Genomic DNA, 19691 nt, shown 5'->3' with positions numbered 1-19691 from the left:
ATTGGAGAAAACTCCGATCAGATGGTATATTAATAGGAGCTCCTGACTTTACATTGAAAGTCAATGGGGGACGGACCCGTTTACAATTGCACCAATATTGTGTCAATGTAAACAGACCCATCCCCATTGACTTACATTGTAAGTTAGGACGGATCCGTTCGGCTCCGCACCGCCAGGCGGACACCAAAACGCAGCGTTTTTGTGTCCGCCTCCAGAGTGGAATGGAGGCGGAACGGAGCCAAACTGATGCATTCTGAATGGATCCGCATCCATTCAGAATGCATTGGTGCTAAACTGATCCGTTTGGGGCCACTTGTGAGAGACTTGAAACGGATCTCACAGGCGGACCCTGAAACGCCAGTGTTAAAGTAGCCTTACCAAGCACAGCACCGTACACTGTATAGCAGCTGTGCTTGGTATCGCAGCTCAGCCCTATTCGTTTCAATGGGGCTGAGCTCTGCCTAGGCCATGTGACAGATGAACGCGACATCACTTGGCCTAGGAAAAGCAGAGAGAAGGCAGAGGCACTACTGCGTGCTCCGCTGCCTTCTCAAATCGGTGGGGGTTCCGGATGTCGGACCCCACTGAACAGATTCTAATGATTATCCTGAGGATAGATCATCATTAAAAATAAACGCTTTTTAATCAAGATCATACACTCCTTTCTACCTCCCACTTGCATGTTTAGCGTGGACAGAGACTTGCTGCACTGTGCAGTGTCCTTCAGGGAGGTCTCCTCGTATTTAGTCATGTAGTCCTATATCTGACAGAGCACATGGTTCCGTCACAGCAGCATTTCTGAACACAAGTGTAGTTCAGCTCAGTGCTGTCGCTCCCAACTTCAGATCCATGGCATAGTTTATCTGCAGCAGACAACTGCAGTATTTGAGAGTGCGCACACTTTTACAGTCTCACACCTGCCTCTCTCTGCACTTCAGAAGAGAGGCTAGGGTGCCCTGTCATTCCAGGGCCATATTGGATTTCTCTGTTGGTGCCTCAAACACTTATTTAAGTCCTATTCTTATTGGTTTGATAAGAATTGAGCTATAATGTGTGTTTAGGAGATCAGAGGTAAGAGCTACACGTGAGCTGTCAGATGATAGGATTCAAAGAAAACAGACAGACGCCTTGAAAAAAAAATAAAAAAAATCTATCTCAAACGGCTGAACATTCTTAATAAGGACCAACTGAAAAAAAAACTGCTATGAAGGTGTTATGTTTTTAAAAGCAGCTTACAATGCTGTAAATCAGGGATGCCCAACCTGCGGCCCTCCAGTTGTTGCAAAACTATAACTCCCAACATGCCCTGATAGCTGTAGGCTGTCCAGACATGCTAGGAGTTGTTGCTGTGCAACAACTGGAGGGCCGCAGGTCGGGCATTCCTGGTGTAAATAACAAAAAAGGAGATTTTTGTATAACTTACCAGTTAAATCTCTTTCTCGCTCTTCCTTGGGGGACACAGACCTTGGGTATAGCTCAGCTCCCTAGGAGGCGTGACACTAAGTAAAACTGTTAAGCCCCTCCTCCATCAGCTATACCCTCAGCCTGGAGATAGAGGCTACCAGTTGCGTGTCCAAGTAGTGAAAGGATAACAACCAATAACGGAAACAACCAGCCAGCAACCCAACGGGGCGCCAGACCATAACCCTGTAACCAAACACAGAAGGGTGGGTGCTGTGTCCCCCAAGGAAGAGCGAGAAAGAGATTTAACTGGTAAGTTATACAAAAATCTCCTTTTCTCGCCCATTTTCCTTGGGGGACACAGACCTTGGGACGTTCAAGAGCAGTCCAAGAAGGGAGGGACCACAAACCCGAGGCGGAACACCACCAGAGCATCAGGAAACCGCTGCCTGCAAAACCAGGCGGCCCAACGCAGCATCCGCTGATGCATGCGTATGCACCCTATAGAACTTTGTGAAAGTGTGCAGAGAGGACCAAGTGGCTGCTTTGCACAACTGTTCAGCCGAGGCCCGATGCCTCTGCGCCCAGGAAGCTCCGACTGCTCTGGTGGAATGAGCAGTGACGCCGAAAGGCGGAGGCCTGCCCTTGGCTCGATAAGCCTCAGACACCGCCAGTTTAATGAAACGGGCAATAGCCACCTTGGAGACCGCCAACCCTTTGCGCGAACCCTCCGGAACCACAAACAGGGAGTCCGTGCGCCGAAAGGACCCGGTGACCTCCAAGTAAATCCTCAACGCCCTGACCACATCCAGACGGTGCAGTTCCCGTTCTCTGGGGTGGGAAGGAGAGGGACAGAGCGACGGAAGGACGATGTCCTCATTGATGTGAAAGGCGGAGACCACCTTTGGCAGGAAAGTCGGGACAGGCCGAAGCACAACCTTATCCTGGTGGAAGATCAGGAAAGGTTCGGAGCAAGAAAGAGCCGCTAACTCCGACACCCGTCGGAGAGACGTGACGGCCACAAGAAAGATGACCTTGCAGGACAGAAGGCGAAGGGAGACCTCCCGTAAAGGCTCGAAGGGGGCTGATTGGAGCGCCGAGAGCACCACATTCAGGTCCCAGGAAGGAACTGGAGGGCGGTACGGCGGAACAGAGTGAGCCACCCCTTGTAAAAAGGTCTTAATTGGCCCTAGAGGGGCCAGGGGACGCTGGAGAAGAATAGACAGCGCCGAAATCTGACCCTTCAGAGAACTGAGGCACAGCCCCAGGTCCAGACCCGACTGGAGGAAGGACAGGATTGTGGGAAGAGAAAACCGGAGAGGTGGGATGCTCCGGGACTCACAGAACCCCAGATAGGACCTCCAAACCCGATAGTAGATCCTAGAGGATACGGGCTTACGAGCCCGGATCATGGTGCGGACTACGTCCGCGGAGAAACCCCGTCGCGTTAAGACGGCGGTCTCAATAGCCACGCCGTCAAACGTAGCGAGCCTAAATGCTCGTGGAAGATCGGTCCCTGAGAGAGAAGGTCTTCCCTGGAGGGCAGTGGCCACGGTGCGTCTGCCAACAGCAACATTAGGTCGGCGTACCAAGACCGGCGGGGCCAATCCGGGGCGATTAGAATCGCGGGGACGCCCTCTGCCGCGATCCTCCGAAGAACCCGTGGCAGGAGGGGAAAAGGAGGAAAGACGTACAGAAGGGAGAATTCGCGCCACGGAAGGACGAGCGCGTCGGCGCCGTATGCCTTCGGGTCCCGTGCCCTGGCCAGGTATAGGGGGACCTTGTGGTTGAATTTGGAGGCCATGAGGTCCACGTCGGGGCGACCCCAGCGAAGACAAAGGGCTTCGAACACCTCTGGGTGCAGGGACCATTCTCCCGGGTCGATGGTGGACCGGCTGAGGAAATCCGCCGCCCAGTTGTCCACCCCCGGGATGTAAATCGCAGATAAGGCCGGCACGTGCGTCTCCGCCCAGAGGAGAATGAGGGTCACCTCTTGCATCGCTGCAGCGCTGCGAGTGCCTCCCTGATGGTTTATGTATGCCACAGCCGTGGCATTGTCCGATTGGATCCGAACAGGGTGGCCCCTCAGCAGATGGGTCCAGTGTCTGAGGGACAGAAGAATCGCCCTCAGTTCCAGAATATTGATTGGAAGTCTGGACTCCGATAGAGACCAAACGCCCTGGACGGACCGGGGAGGGAAAACCCCCCCCCACCCCCGTAAGCTGGCATCTGTGGTAATCACCAGCCAGTTCAGTGGAAGGAAGGACTTCCCCCTTAGAGGGATATGCAACCACCAGCCGAGGGAAGCTCGAGCCAGGGGAGGCAGAAGAAAGGTCCTGTCCAGACTCCTCAGTGATTTGTCCCAGGCCGACAGAATTGCCCTCTGAAAGGTGCGGGATCGGAATTGTGCGAACGGCACCGCTTCGAAACAGGCAACCATCTTTCCCAACAACCGCATGCTGGATCTGAGGGAAGGGCGGTGATGACGGAGGAGACTGCGAACCGACCCGCGAAGGGCCAGACGCTTGTCCGACGGAAGGCGGACCTCCGCCAACTCTGTATCCAGGAGCATCCCCAGGAAGATCAGCCGTCTGGAGGGGGTAAGGGAAGATTTGGGGTGGTTGATAATCCAACCGAACCGCGTCAGGGTCTCCAGAGTGAGTTCCACACTGCGGGATGTCTGAGAGAAGGAGGGTGCCTTGACCAGGATGTCGTCCAAGTATGGGAGAAGAAAAACACTTCTTGAACGTAGAAGGGCCAAGACAGGGGCCAGGACCTTGGTGAACACTCGAGGAGCAGTCGCCAGACCAAAGGGAAGGGCGACGAATTGGAAGTGATCGTCCCCCACCGCAAAGCGCAGGAAGCGGTGATGACATGGAGCAACCGGAACGTGGAGGTATGCATCCTGAATGTCGATTGAGGCCATGAAATCCCCTCTTTCCAGGGAGGCCACTGCGGACCTGAGAGACTCCATCCGGAATCTCTGCAGTCGGAGAAAACGGTTCAGGCGTTTTAGGTCCAAGATCGGACGCACTGAGCCTTCCTTCTTGGGAACCACAAAGAGGTTCGAGTAGAACCCCCTGAACCTTTCCGTCGGAGGCACGGGGGCGACGACACCCTTGTCCATTAGAGAGTGAATGGCCGCGAAGAAGGCGGCCACTCGTACGGGATCTCGCGGAGGACGGGATCGGAAGAAACGGTCTGGCGGAATGGACGCAAATTCGATTTTGTATCCGCAAGATACAATCTCGAGCGCCCATGCGTCTGAGATGTGGGCCCGCCATACGTTCCTGAATAGGAGAAGGCGGCCCCCCACCCGGGTGGGTGGGGGCGCACCTTCAGGCAGAGGGCTGCTGGCCTGTGGGAGCCCGTGCAGGCTGGGACTTGCGCCAGGTAGGTTGCGTCCGAAAAAACGGCTTCTTGCGTCTATCCTGGGCTGGGCCAGAGGAAGAAGAACTGGCCGCGGGTCTAGACCCGGTGGGCTTGCGAAAGGACCGAAAACGGGACGAACCAGCGCGACCACGGGGGGCGCCCATTGGCCTGGACTGGGGGAGGTGAGTACTCTTCCCACCCGTGGCCTCTGATATAAGTTCGTCCAGACGGGTTCCGAACAGGCGGGAACCCGTGAATGGTAGGCCGGCCAAAGAGCGTTTGGAAGCGGCGTCCGCCGCCCAAACCTTCAGCCAGAGTTCCCTCCTGACAGAAACTGCCAGGGCAGAGGAACGGGCAATGAGGGCACCCGCATCAAGGGAGGCCTCACAGACGAATTTTCCGGCCTGAACAATTAGTTGGGCTAAGGAACGGAGGTCCTGAACAGGGACGTCCGACCCTAACTCCCGTTCCAGTTGCAAACCCCATTCAGAGACCGCTTTGCCAACCCAGGCGGAGGCAAAGACCGGTCTAAGGGCCGAACCAGAGGCAGTAAATATGGCCTTGGAGAGGGATTCCGTACGACGGTCCTCAACAGACTGGAGGGAAGATCCGTCCTGTACAGGAATAGTAGTGCTTTTGGACAGGCGAGCCACGGGAGGATCAACCTTAGGCGGGGATGTCCACGTGGTCACAGAATCCGCTGGAAAGGGATAACAAATGTCCAGCTTTTTGGGTGTAATAAAGCGGACGTTAGGCCGAGTCCAAGCCTTGGATACCACAGAAGAAAAATCAGCGTGTATGGGAAAAACCTTGGAGGCCTGTTTGGGGCGGAGAAAGGACACGCCGGCCTGTTCAGAGCTGGGGGGGTCATCGTGTAGCTGAAAGGTATCACGGATGCTAGTGACAAGATGCCCCACCGCGGACGCCAATTTGGACGGAAGCTCTGAGTCCATGTCCACGTCCGAATCCGCCAGTTCTCCCTCAGAAAGCGTATCCCTTTGAGAGGATAGACTTGACTGAGCTCGCACGCATGGCGGAGAGAGCGAAGCATCTGGAGAAGATGTGCGCTCAACCCTTGAACGTTTCTGAGTATGCCGGGCCCTGGAAGATTCGCTGGGAGGCAGGGAACCAGTGGGGGCGGCAGAAACGGTAGTCCCAGCGGGTGCGACAGGGATTGTGGCAGCCTGCGGGAGAGGCGGTCTATCCACGAGACGGCCCACTACGTGTGTAAGGCTTTCCACCGCCTGAGACAGAGACCTAGCCCAGTCAGGGGGTTCAGAGGCACCGGGGGGCGCAGCGGGAAGCGGGCCCTGCACCGGGGCCTGACATGCAAGGCAATGCGGCTCAGATTGCCCACGCGGAAAAAGTTCCTTACAGGCGGTACAGGCATGGTACCAGGGTTTGGGGGCACCTGTGGGATCTGACATGCTGAAGTGTGGTTGTACTCTAATATAGAGACCACAAAGGGTTATAGCAGCTATGACCAGGAGGGTTAGGAGAGGGTTAACTGTCCTACCAGTGCCTCAGAAGAACGTCAGGAGATGGCCCAGATCAGCAGCAGCAGAGAAGCAGTGAGCAGCAGAGAGCGCCCACAGAAGCCGAGCGATGTACACAGGAGGTTAGAGTCCCCCACCGTGTCCCAGCTTCCTGTCAGGAGTGAGGAAGCGCGGGAAACCTCAGCAGAAAGCGCGGGGAACAAGCTCCGCCCCCTCCAGCGCTTGAAATGTCTCCTGTGAAGGAGAACGTAGCTCCGCCCCCAAAATGACGCGCGGAAGCCCCGCCCCCTGCCGGGACCGCTAAGCCCCGCCCCCCGTTCTCGGCGGGAAGGGGGAGAGAGAGAAGAGAAAAATGGAGTCAGCCCCGAATGAGGGGGAGGGGAGAAAGATAGCAGCGTGGGGGGGAAAAGCGTGGGGGTGCTGAGGATGCTGCTGTGCTGCATTGTCCTGCAGATGAGCGCTCAGAATGAGCGACCACGGGTGCCCCCCTTACCCAGAGGGGTAGATGCTGCAGATAGGGACGGGGTATGGGCTGGAATAGCCATCTCACCGTGCGACGTCTTCACCCTCAGTCCTTTCCAGCAGGGTCGCCCCTTCAGCCACTGGCACCGCAGTGGCAGGAAGCTGGAAGAGGGGCTTGGCGTGCGGGCGACCCCCTAGCTGGCGGGATGTAGGGGAGCCATTGCTGCCCAGATCCTTCTATTGCTTCTGTGGGGGAGGCAGCAGTGCAGATAAGTTGGCACTGGCGCAGCTCAACCCCGGGAGAGCAGAGAGGTCAATGCGTCTCTGGTATCCCTAGGAAAAATAAAATAACAAAATTAGAAGAAAAAGTAAAAATAACAAGGAGAAAACAGCCCTGCAGTAGCAGGGAGTGTCTTGCCTCCTTGGACACTAAGCTAAAACTGGTAGCCTCTATCTCCAGGCTGAGGGTATAGCTGATGGAGGAGGGGCTTAACAGTTTTACTTAGTGTCACGCCTCCTAGGGAGCTGAGCTATACCCAAGGTCTGTGTCCCCCAAGGAAAATGGGCGAGAAAAATAGATACCACTTTGCTGCTGCACATTTAGCAACTCTTCTGTAGTCTCTGGTCTTCCTGCTCCACAAGTAACATGGTATGTCTACACCACAGGTGACTGCTGCAATACTTCATTGGTGGAGCAGCAACAAAAAGTCAGGGAAGAATCTGCACCGGATCACAAAGGCTTAACATGGTTGAACTGCATATTTATTTATTTTTTTTTATAGCAAAGACCAAGTAAAATACATTTTAAAGTGGTGTCAGCTGTTTTATATAGGATATATATAGTTTATGATGGCCAGGGATGGGGCTAGTGGTGTTTTTTATTTTATTTTTATTATACACTTTGTACCCCATATGGTTATACAATAATACCTTTAAGGGTATTTAACTTTTTAAAGGGAATGTGTCTTCAGAAAATGACAGTTTAAATTGGTTTTAAATCAAGACTTTTTGGTTGTTATTTAAATTCTTTTTGGTTGTTGTTTTTATTTAAATTTTCTATGTTATTATTTAAAAAAAAATCCTGCAGTTTTTGCATTGGCCACCAAGCCTAAATTATAATGACAGGTACCACCTCTGTATAGATAACAGGATCCACAATTGACAATAGATGATATAACAGCTGTTGTCATTGTACAAGGAAGGAGTGGATAAGCTATCTAAGGTGAACGGCCACACTTATCCAAATCTGATATTTCTTTGTAAAGCATGCCATACACATTAAATACTGAACCCAGCAGGAATGGTATGGCATGTTAGTTTTTAATATGTCTACTTTCTGGCCCTTACATTCTGTCTACTTGCTAAGGGGCCCACCACAGGTTCTAACTACAACATAAAGGGTTATTCCAGTTGTTTCAAATGATCCCCTATCCAATGGGGATAATTAGTTCACTGGGGGTCCTATCACTGGGACTCCCACTTATCACAAGATTAGGTGCCCTGTACCCCCCTGCACGGAGCGGACGGTCGCACATGCACGCAGCTGCTCCCTTCATTTCTATGGGAGTTCCAGAGATAGCCGAGTACAACACTCTGCTATCTCCGGAATTCCCACAGAAGCGAAGGGAGCAGCAGCTCTATTCATTTCCCGGGGGCTAACTTAAAACAACCAGAATACCCCTTTACATTAACAGGGTTCATGCAGTTTCAAAATCCCTGTGGCCTCAGCCTGACAAATAGCAGAATGTAGAAAAAGCAGCAGGCAATTCTTATTTCACCTGCAGAAACACAACACCCAATGATACAATTTGCAGACACTAGCTAGATCCTTCACAATAAGAGCTGTACTTTATAGCAACCTCATTAAGGTGACTCATCTGGCAAGGAAAGCCTGAAAGTGCTTCGTAACAATTCTGTCTGCTGACGACAGCAAGGACTAGAACATGAGAGCTGGTTTACACACACCATGCCTGCCCCCCATCTAGCATGTATGCTTACATTGCCAATTACATATTAGAATTAGGGATGAGCGAACTTGTGTTATAGGTGTTGTGCGAGCTATCGCAGCAATGGCAATGTATCACGGAATAGTTGCCATCTTGGTATAACTCTTGCTGTATCTTGAACACTGTGTGCAAAACAAGTAGGGAGATTTATTAAAACTAGAAAATGAGAAAAATGGAGCAGTGGCCCATCTTTGGTGCTAAATAACCAAAAGATGCTATACTGTTATGTTCCACCTATATCAATGGTAATAGTCACATGGCTTAAATGGTCACTGTTGTTTCCCACAACTATGCATAAATCAATAGTATCGACCAGGGATTCTGAACCTGCAGCCCTCCATCTGTTATAAAACTACGACTTCCACGCCCTGCTGTAGGCTGATAACTGAAGGCTGTCTGGGCATTCTGGGAGTTGTAGTTTTGCAACAGCTGGAGGGCCGCAGGTTGGGCATCCCTGCTATAGACAAATAAGAGTTATCAGCTATTTTGCACCTGCCCTTTCCTAAACTAACATTATCTGAATTTTGTGGAGAAAAAAAAAAAAGCAGTCTTAAGAGACAATGATAGGCTGCCTGCTCACTGAAGGATCAGATTACATTATTCCATAGAAGTCTGTGTAGAGGGGAGGAACAGTGAGCAGAAAGACAGTCATGATTCACATCAAATAGTGTTGCATCTCACTCTAAATGCTTTACTCACATCTGTACTACACAGTGCTTCTCTATAATAGGAGGAGCAGAATATCCTGTTTCCATGTTCTGCCTATGGGCATATATGTTGGCAACTAGTCTGGGTCCACCAGCTAAGAGACATAACAATCCATACTAATGGTCAGATCTAGTGTTATCACTTTTTTGTTATCTCAAAGTGTAGCATTCTATATATTAAATTGGTCAGTCTACCTGTTGCAGTTCGTTCTTTATTTCCTGGGCTGTTATTTGTTCATCAGGGTCCACAATGAGGCCAACAGCATCCAACCACCCCCTTAACACTTGAGCATGCTTGTGCCAGGTTCTTTAAAACAAGAAAATTGCATTAAAAGCATATACAAGAATATTATAAGAGAATATATTAGAAACATAGAATGTGTTGGCAGATAAGAACCATTTGGCCCATCTAGTCTGCCCATTTGGATTATCTATGTTTCTATAAAAATCATTTTTTGGGTAAATGCTATGACTTTATAAAGCTAGCCATCAATATACATTCCTAACTGACTTAAAAATTGGCACTTGTGATGTGTGTACATGTGTGGCAAATGAAAAGAATTTACCACAATGTCTATATGACAAAGTGTTGTGAAGGGGATGCAGGAGCAGAAGTACTGCCAAAATAAGATGTGAAACATCAAGCACTGATAACCTGGAAAATTAGAGTTTCTATTTTTCATGTATACTATAGAATCTTGTATATACCAATTCTGTTGTCAATATGGTTATAGTGGTTTACCATGTAGGAGTGGAGCATTTCCTTGCTTCGATGTTCCCCTTGCCTTGCGCAGGGCAAGGTCTGTTTGTTGTGAGCTGGTGACGTACCAGGCTTCACATCAGTATGCGAGGCGGAGACTTCCGCCTAGCATGGAGCCTGGTGAGGTCACTGACACAAATGGGCTGTGTATAGCACTGCTCTGGGCGGTTTTAGGCTGAGTTCACACGGTCGAGATTTCCGTGCGGGTGCAATGCGGGAGGTGAACGCATTGCACCCACACTGAATCTGGACCCATTCACTTCTATGGGGCTGTGCACATGAGCTGTGATTTTCACGCATCACTTATGCGTTGCGTAAAAATCGCAGCATGCTCTATATTGTGCGTTTATCAGGCAAAGCAGGCCCCATAGAAGTGAATGGGGCTGAGTGAAAATCGCAAGCAAGTGCGGATGCGGTGCGATTTTCACGCATGGTTGCTAGGTGACAGTCTATTCACTGTATTATTTTCCCTCATAACATGGTTATAAGGGAAAATAATAGCATTCTGAATACAGAATGCTTAGTAGGTGATCAATTGAGGGTTAAAAAAAAATTAAAAAATTAACTCACCTTCTCCTCTTGATCGCGTAGTTCCCGGTCTCTTCTTTACTTCTTTAATGATGAACTACCGGCTAGGACCTGTGGTGATGTCAGATCACATGCTCCATCACAGCGGTGATGGACCATGTGATTGGAGCATGTGATCTGACGTCACCACAGGTCCTTTAGCCGGTAGTTCATCATTAAAGAAGAGACCGGGAACTACGCGATTAAGAGGAGAAGGTGAGTTAATTTTTTTTTAACCCTCAATTGATCACCTACTAAGCATTCTGTATTCAGAATGCTATTATTTTCCCTTATAACCATGGTATAAGGGAAAATAATAACATCTACACAACACCGAACCCAAACCTGAACTTCTGTGAAGAAGTTCGGGTCTGGGTACCACAGTCGGTATTTTATCACGCGCGTGCAAAACACATTGCACCCGCGCGATAAAAACTGAACATCGGAACGCAATCGCAGTCAAAACTGACTGCAATTGCGTACCTAATCGGGCAGGTTTGCCGCAATACACCGGGGCGCATCCGGACACGCCCGTGTGAACCCAGCCTTAGAGGCAGGTATCACTGATGTGTGTGTGTGTGTGTGTGTGTGCGCGGCAGCACCTGTCCTGTTTAAGACGACGCTGCTGCACATTAGTTCCTATGGAGCCCCTGCCTGTGGCCAGTGCAGAGGAAGTAAAGGTTTAAGAAATGGGGAAGGCTGCTCCAAGACTCGCCACACATGTTGAAAATCCAAATAATATCCCAAATGATATTCATGGGTAGAAAGTGAGATCTGAGTAACCCAAGAGTACAGGGTGACTCAAGGCTTTAGTAATATGGCAGGCAAATCCGGCTGCAATATCTATTCATCTCTGCACCACTGCCTCAGAAGCTCATCCGCCCATTTACTACTGCCCTGGCCACTCGTCACTTTGTCAATGAGGTTGGAGCTCCATCCCATCCTCCCCTGACACTGCTCGCCTATTCACCGCTGCTCGTCACTTTGTCAGTGAGGTTGAAGCTCCAACCTCATACCATTTGAAGAACTTTATCTCAATCTATGCAGTTGGGGAATTGGGCCAGTAAAGTTCTTGCAGGGTGGTAGGGGTACTCCGGGGGAGGAAATCTAGCAGGCACATTCTACTGCAAAAGCAGGAGAATTTAACGTACAGTGGCTGTGGACCCACTGTGCCAACAAACAAGTTTGACTCTGGCCTAAACCTCAGGGCATTACCCCGGCGATTCCCCTTTTACCCCCTGTAAAGTGATGTGGACTTCACTGCAGGGAGACAACTAGGCTGCTACCTCTTTGAGTAGTCCTGTAGTTGGCTGCTGACCCACAGGTGTCAGAGGCACTGGTGCAAAGCACCAAGAAACAAAGACATAGTCTGAATACCGTCCAAGGTCTGGGCAAGCTGAGTATGTGCATGTTCCAGATAACAATTCCAAGGTCAGGGAAGGCTGACTGCGTTCGTAATGCAGATCATTCTAAATTCAGGGCAGGTCACATGGAGCAGAAACTGAAGACAGACTAGGTATGGTACATGGGTAGTAAGACAGGAGATCACACCTTTGCAGTTTACTAGAAAACCCAAAGCTCAGGCATAGAGGTGGATCCACAGCCCAGCTAAATAGGGAGCAGTAACTTAGTCAGCAGCTGAGCAAGGAGTAAAAGGGAAGGATTAACTCAAGTACTAGTCCCAGTACACACAAGGAGAGTGGAGCGACGTCTGCACCTGTCCGGGACAGCGGTGGACAAGAGCCACAAGCCTACCAAAGAGATGACAAAAATCAGGTAGTCCAATTATTCTGATGATGTTGCAATGGAGACGGTTTTCCAATGCAACTGCCTTCAGCTTTTTAATTCAGCAGTGAGACCAGAGATAGATCTTGGAAAAGTAGCTGTTCTTTCAAGATGGGAAATACACTGTTTCTGAGGTTCTGCAAGTCCTGACACAGTAAACGGACATTGATTTTAAAACCTTTTCTATTGTATATGTGAAAGAGATTTTGAATGCAATAATAGCCAGAATAGTAATTGCATGCATTAATAGCTGCTAGGGTAGTAACTTGTAACCAATTCCACATTGGCAGGAGCAGTGCTCCAGATAGTGACCAAAATGGTTGCCAACGCGACTTAGAATTTGCAAATGGCGACAGGATGTTTTAGTCTTGTCATTTGCGACTAGACCTGCTGCTGCACTGCCGTTGAATACGGCAGCGGGGCATGGGAGTTAATAGTTCCCTGCACTGCCGATCACCCTCATAGGCCTCAGGCTTAGTAAGCCTGAAGCATATAAGGTAGTAAATCCCGGCGCAGGCGGACCCGATGACTGTCTTTTCCACAGTGTAGTGAGGTGCGGGCGCCTGGCTGCTTGCATACCACCATCACAAGCCGTAGACCAGAAGAGGTTGCGGTCTGCATTGTCAATGCCTGTGGCCCTTTTTTCAGTGTCCACTTGGTGGGGGGCATTACTGACAGGAAGGAGAGCACTCCAGGATATGAATACTGAAACAGCACTATGAGGGACATTACTGGGAGGGCAATGTGGGGGATATTACTTGGGAGAGAAAGAGACCACTGTGAGATGCATTACTGGAAGGACAGTGTGGGGGAAATTACTGGGGGGGGTTACTGCGGGGGACATTACTACTGGAGGGGCACTGTGGGGGATATTACTACTGATGTGGAAAAATTCTATAGGAGCGGCATTGTGGGGACATTACTATTGGAGGATCACTGTGGGGAACATTGCTATTGGGGGGCACTGTGGGGGACATTACTAGGGAAGGTGCACTGTGGGGGACGAGCCTCCCTAGCGTCATCCGCAATATTAGGGAGGCTCGTCCACGTTGCGGCCTGCTGTTAGCTGCCGCCCCCGGCTGTTTTGATCTGCGAGACTGGGACAGGCAGCGACGGCAGTGCGGGGATCAAAAGCGTTGTGGGTTAAGTATAACCTTGCGGGGAATTAGGGGAGCAATTACAGGGGTTGGATAACCCTTTAAGGAGTAGAAACTTGCAAAGGAAGAGTAATGCAGGACATAGTCTCTAAAAAGGATTATCCAGTACAACTGGTGATGTGATGATCACAGAGAAATAATGCACGTTACCGTGTGCTAAAGTTCAAACGGAATGCAGACAGAAGACCAATAGGTATTGGCGATAAGTTGTTTCTCCCACCAGTGTTCTCTCTTTGGCACTCAGTGCATGTATGTGGTCATTTTAAACCACAGATCACATTAATACTAACTGACATCAAAGGTTTTACATTGTTACATGCTGCTTTGAGGGTTTGATCTGTAGTCCTTCTCTGTACTTTCCGAACAGCTCAAACACTCACTATAACTAAATTATCAGTTGGATGAGATTTTAGCTTAAATGAGCGTTGATGTGTTAGGAGTTTAGTGATAAGGACTACAGATCCAGCTCAGCCCATCAGCTCTCTGACGGATTCACTGTGGAGCAAAAACAGTGTGCACACACACACTGAAAGAGAAAGCTGTAAAGGAAAAGCTCTTGAACATTTTTAATAAAGAAGAATTAAAAAAATATATGTTTAGCCCAAGATGAGTAGAATGCAATAATACCTTAGCTCCTGCTTCTGGTGACTGTATTGCTGCAGAAAATGCTGAATTTCAGACAGTTCCTTTTCTAGGGCAGTTGTCTCTGTCCCTCTTGTCACTAAATTTTTGTTCTCCTCTTGCAGATTAAAATTTTCTAGAACAGATTTTTGAGAAGTGATATAAGCTTATGATACCTTGTATGCCAAATGGCAGAGATTTTTTCAACCCCCTTATTGAGCAAGCTATGTCAAATAAATATATCGGGTTTTTTTCTTAAGTTTTACTACTTTTGCACCATACAAGACCTTTAAAAAATGCTTTTGCATCGCTGCATCACAACTTTTTTTCTTCTAACAAAGCAGCAATGGGGGCTTGATTTTTAAAGGACAACTTAAGCTTTCATTGTTACCATTTTGATAGCTTATTTTTTTTGTGATTGATAAGTAAAAACATCAATTGTAGTGGTGTTTTTATTTACTGCGTTCACTGTGTTCACAATGCATGAACATTAGCATTAAAGGAATATTTATTTATCCCCTGTAGTAGATCGGTCTGGGTCCTGCCACTGGGACCTAATACCCCATGGAGCCCTCCAAAATGAAATTTCTATGCGACCGTGATCAAAGGGAATCCCAGACCCAGTGGTAGGACTCTACTGATCTAATAGTTCTCCCCTATCTTGTGGATAGTGGATAACGTAAAGTGGTTCTACAGGAGTGATTTAAAATGCCCGCCAGCAACCTGTCCTAGAATATTAGCAGGACTGGTTGCTTCCACTTTTAGCACTGCCTGAGGGGGTGAGGCCTCACTACAGTCTGGCACATGCATATACTAGATATAAGTGAGTTTTCCTGTCAGGCAGCGCAGCCATGATGACAAATCTTAAAGAGGACCTTTCATCAATATAATTTTATTTAAATGACCCCCCTACCTAATAGTCCGGCATCCACTGATGTTCCCCCTTTTTTTTTTTTTTTCAAATCGACCCCCGAATCTTGAAATAACAGCCTTTTTCTTCTGCTGCAGCGTCTGTCAATCAGACGCTTTTTTGTAGGGGGCGTTGCTCAAGTCTTTTCTTTGCTATTCTCCTTGGCTGAGAGCGCAGCCAATCGCAGCGCTCTCTCTCAGCCAGGGAGAAGGAGCTCAAGTTCTCGCGAGAATCGCGAGAACTTGAGCTTCCTAACATCCGGTTCCAGCGCCATCTTGGATTCCCCTGACGAGGATCGCGGCGGGTGAGGAAGCAGCGCAACGAGCGGCAGGGTAAGTATTAGAATATACCCCTTTTGCTCGATGTCTAGGGGTATATTCTAATACTTACCCTGCCGCTCGTTGCGCTGCTTCCTCACCCGCCGCGATCCTCGTCAGGGGAATCCAAGATGGCGCTGGAACCGGATGTTAGGAAGCTCAAGTTCTCGCGATTCTCGCGAGAACTTGAGCTCCTTCTCCCTGGCTGAGAGAGGAGCGCTGCGATTGGCTGCGCTCTCAGCCAAGGAGAATAGCAAAGAAAAGACTTGAGCAACGCCCCCTACAAAAAAGCGTCTGATTGACAGACGCTGCAGCAGAAGAAAAAGGCTGTTATTTCAAGATTCGGGGGTCGATTTAAAAAAAAAAAAAAAGGGGGAACATCAGTGGATGCCGGACTATTAGGTAGGGGGGTCATTTAAATAAAATTATATTGATGAAAGGTCCTCTTTAAGAAGGATCACATCATTTAAAAAAAAAAGTTTCAATGCTTAATTTAAAAATGGAAAATGAGCCATCTAACACCACTTTTGACTATACACTGTTTGAACGTTCTATTATATACTCTTTATATAAACGGGGTTTGCGGTCTAGGATTTATGGGACACTTAACACTGTTCCAGAGGCTTGGGAGGAGCATCTGGATCTAGCTTACCCAGCCACCAGCGCTCCCAGACTGACTAAAGCAGTTGGCAAAACTACTTTAGCAGAAACATTGATCAAAATACTTCATTGGACCTATATGGTCCCAGCCAAATTACACTGTATATACCCACAAGTCTCTCCCTGGTGTTTCCGTGGATGTGACGAGGAAGGCACAATGCCTCATACATGGTAGACTTGCACAGTTGTGCGTACGTTCTGGAGCAGTTAGAGCCCTATTGTCCTCTGTGCTGGGATGTTCCTACCCCACATCTCTACCTTTATGTCTGTCTCCTGGGGGATAAACCCTCTTGGTTAACATTTGCTAAATTCAAGCTATCACCATACATACTCCTGGCTGCTTAAATTCATATAGCTTTCAAATGGCATTCTAATACGCTCAGTTTTCAAGTGGTACTAGATGGAACCAACAGGATACTCTTATATGAAAGACTTAATGCCATCCGCACAGATACATTTGCCGCCTTTGAGAAGTTCTGGGAGCCTTGGTTGTCCTCTTCCTATTCTATAGATTTTCGCTATTTTCTTAATTTCTAGATAACTCAACTCATGTAAAGTGCCATGTTATTATTTATATCTAGTACATTTGACTAGTGATTTATGTGATTATGTAACCCCAATATTTTCCTTTGGATCCATGTCTCCACACTTATTGGAATGTTACCCATTTCTTTTTATTTTTGCTGTATTTTATGATATACTGTTTCAAAACTTCAATAAATAACCTTTGAAACATAAAAATGGAAAATGTATTTGCATTGTTGCATCCCATAACTTTTTATTTTAATTCTGACGGAGCTGTGTGAGGGCTTGATTTTTGCAGGGTGACTAGTAGTTTTTATTGGTACCAGTGTGAGATACGTAATTTAAATTGCTTTCAATTTTGTTTGTGTGGCAGATAAACGAAACACAGCAACCTTGACATTTTCTTTTGGTTTCCTACATTCACTGTGCTGATAAGTAATAATTGTATAGATCAACTCATGCAGATGCGGAGGGGGTTTTATTTTTTCAAACTTTTTTTTTTTTTTTTTTTTTTTTTTTTAACATAGGGAAAAGGGCGGACCTTTTTTTCCCCTTCAAAGGTTTTTTTTTTATAAAACTTAAAATCTTTAAAAAATAAATATTTTCATTTTACCACTAATTAGTCCTCCAAGGAGATTTTGACTAGTTTCATTGCTTCCATAATACACTGTACTTTTTATGTAGTATAGCGCATTATGCCGTCAGTAGAAAACTGACAAGAAGACTATTAGACCATGACTAGGCATACAAAACAGGCAGACCTGGGGCCATCATTAGACCCTTGGCTGCCATGTATGGGCATCATCATCCTGTGATCACATTTGCAGGGGGCCGATAGGGAGGCCCTCCCTCTGAAAGCACTTCAGAGGTTTCTCTGATCCTGACAGTTAAAGTAGGTGCCTGGGTCATTACACTGTTGGACCCCCACTCTACCTGGCACAGGGTACACATTTTTATAGTGGTGCAGGGGTATGGGTATGTGCAGCTTTAAAACCTGTTAGTGACCGCCATGAAAACACACATAGGTGGTCACTAACAGATTAATGTTACAGTTATTGCCAAAGTTGTCAAGCAGTTTTCAGTTTTTGTCGAGCTTTTTTAACATTTAGAAAACCATATGAGTAAGGCTACTTTCACACTAGCGTTCGGGTTTCCGTTCGTGAGCTCCGTTTGAAGGAGCTCACGAGCGGACCCGAATGCAGCCGTCCAGCCCTGATGCAGTCTGAATGGAGGCGGATCCGCTCAGACTGCATCAGTCTGGCGGCGTTCAGCCTCCGCTCCGCTCGCCTCCGCACGGACAGGCGGACAGCTGAACGCTGCTTGCAGCGTTCGGGTGTCCGCCTGGCCGTTCGGAGGCGTGCGGATCCGTCCAGACTTTCAATGTAAGTCAATGGGGACGGATCCGTTTGAAGATGCCACAATGTGGCTCAATCTTCAAGCGGATCCGTCCCCCATTGACTTTACATTGAAAGTCTGGACGGATCCGTCCCAGGCTATTTTCACACTTAGCTTTTTTTTGCTAATATAATGCAGACGGATCCGTTCTGAACGGAGCCTCCGTCTGCATTATTATGAGCGGATCCGTTCAGAACGGATCCGCCCGAACGCTAGTGTGAAAGTAGCCTAAAGAAATGTTTGTTTTCTTTTCCTGGGTGATAGATTTGCTGTTAGCAATATTTGATTATACATTTCTGTTTACCTGTAAAGAGGAGGTTTGGTGCAGGTTTTGAGCCCTGTAAAAAGTCAATTGGTGATAGCAGCCGACTGGAATAATCCGAAAACTGTTTAGAGTGCGAATACTGTGTAAGCTGATTCTCTGCTGGATAAGACATACAAGTTTTCTGCTGAGGAAGGGAGAGCCCAAAAATCTAATCAATATAGAGCACACAAAATAAAGTATTAACAAAATGATTAAATATTTCAAGTGCATATACTCAATAAGTAACAAAAGCCTTATGTATTGCGATTCTCCTTGTTGCCTCCTTTGCTGGCTTGATACATTTTTCTATCACATTATACAATGTTCGTATCCAAGGGTTATGACCACCCTGCAATCCATCAGCGGTGATCGTGCTTGCACACTACAGGAAAAAGCACCAGCCTCTCTGGTGGCCGGGACAACAGAAGTGTGCACAGAAAGGCGTTTTTTCCGATAGTGTTTAAGCACAGCCATCGCTGCTGGATTGCAGGGTGATCATCCCTAGTCATAACCATGGAAACGAGCAGTGTATAATGTGAGGGAAAAATGAATCATGCCAACAAAGGAGGCAATATGGACAACCACAATACATTAGTAAGCGCCTTGTATTAACTTTCTCTACATGACAAATGCCATTTGCTGAAGTGAGACAACCCCTTTAATCAAAATTACCCTGGATAAGGGCATAGCTGAGGGATTTCTCCTTTCCTAACGACTGGTCTATATTTTATTAGTAAACATTTCCAGATATTGCTTGCATTATGCAACATTCTATAGTTTTTTGGTTTGTCTACTCACAGTGTCTACCTGTCCATCAATCCTTGGCGTAAACCATGGAAGCGGTGTTAATACTGCAACTGATGGTGCCTGGTGGGAACTAACGACTTGAGGGGCTTCAGGGACAGAAGAGCATAGAGCTGCAGGAGGAATATCAACACTAGTTGTGACTGTGGGTTTCATTTCCAGTGCAGGTGAATTATCCGTACATGAAAAGTCTCTCTTAGTATTGTGCCTTGTGCTGGAGTCACTGTATAAAAGAACATTTGCAGAATTTATTTTACATTTTCGTGTAAAAGTACAGTATCAGCAAAGGCGGCACTGTGCTATTTCTCACATTTTGTTTCCTGCTTCCACAATTACTGTTCCAAGGAGACCCTCTCTTTCCAGTGACTGTAACAAGAAATCTGGGGTCCGAGGTTTTAGTCGGTCTCTTCGTAAAGGATGTCTAAAACCAGAACATAAAATA

The 19691-nt window shown here is 47.9% G+C and overlaps 1 protein-coding gene across 3 annotated transcripts in view; it reads right to left on the bottom strand.

Moving 5' to 3' along the window:
• Positions 1-19691, bottom strand: part of SFI1 (SFI1 centrin binding protein) — a 131880-nt gene that overhangs the window by 8780 nt on the left and 103409 nt on the right. The window contains exons 28-32 of one of the 3 annotated variants that reach the window (XM_044275464.1): positions 19560-19670; positions 19244-19472; positions 18446-18614; positions 14341-14470; positions 9640-9751 (exon numbers count right to left, since the gene is read on the bottom strand). In XM_044275464.1, the coding sequence (XP_044131399.1) occupies positions 9640-9751; positions 14341-14470; positions 18446-18614; positions 19244-19472; positions 19560-19670 (751 nt within the window). The remainder of the gene's footprint in view (positions 1-9639; positions 9752-14340; positions 14471-18445; positions 18615-19243; positions 19473-19559; positions 19671-19691) is intronic. The other 2 variants (XM_044275465.1, XM_044275466.1) reach the window with 2 other exon arrangements.

Source organism: Bufo gargarizans, chromosome 1 (genome assembly GCF_014858855.1).
Source record: "Bufo gargarizans isolate SCDJY-AF-19 chromosome 1, ASM1485885v1, whole genome shotgun sequence".
NCBI classification, from domain to species: Eukaryota; Metazoa; Chordata; class Amphibia; order Anura; family Bufonidae; genus Bufo; species Bufo gargarizans.
This window is presented reverse-complemented; position numbering and strand designations above follow the sequence as displayed.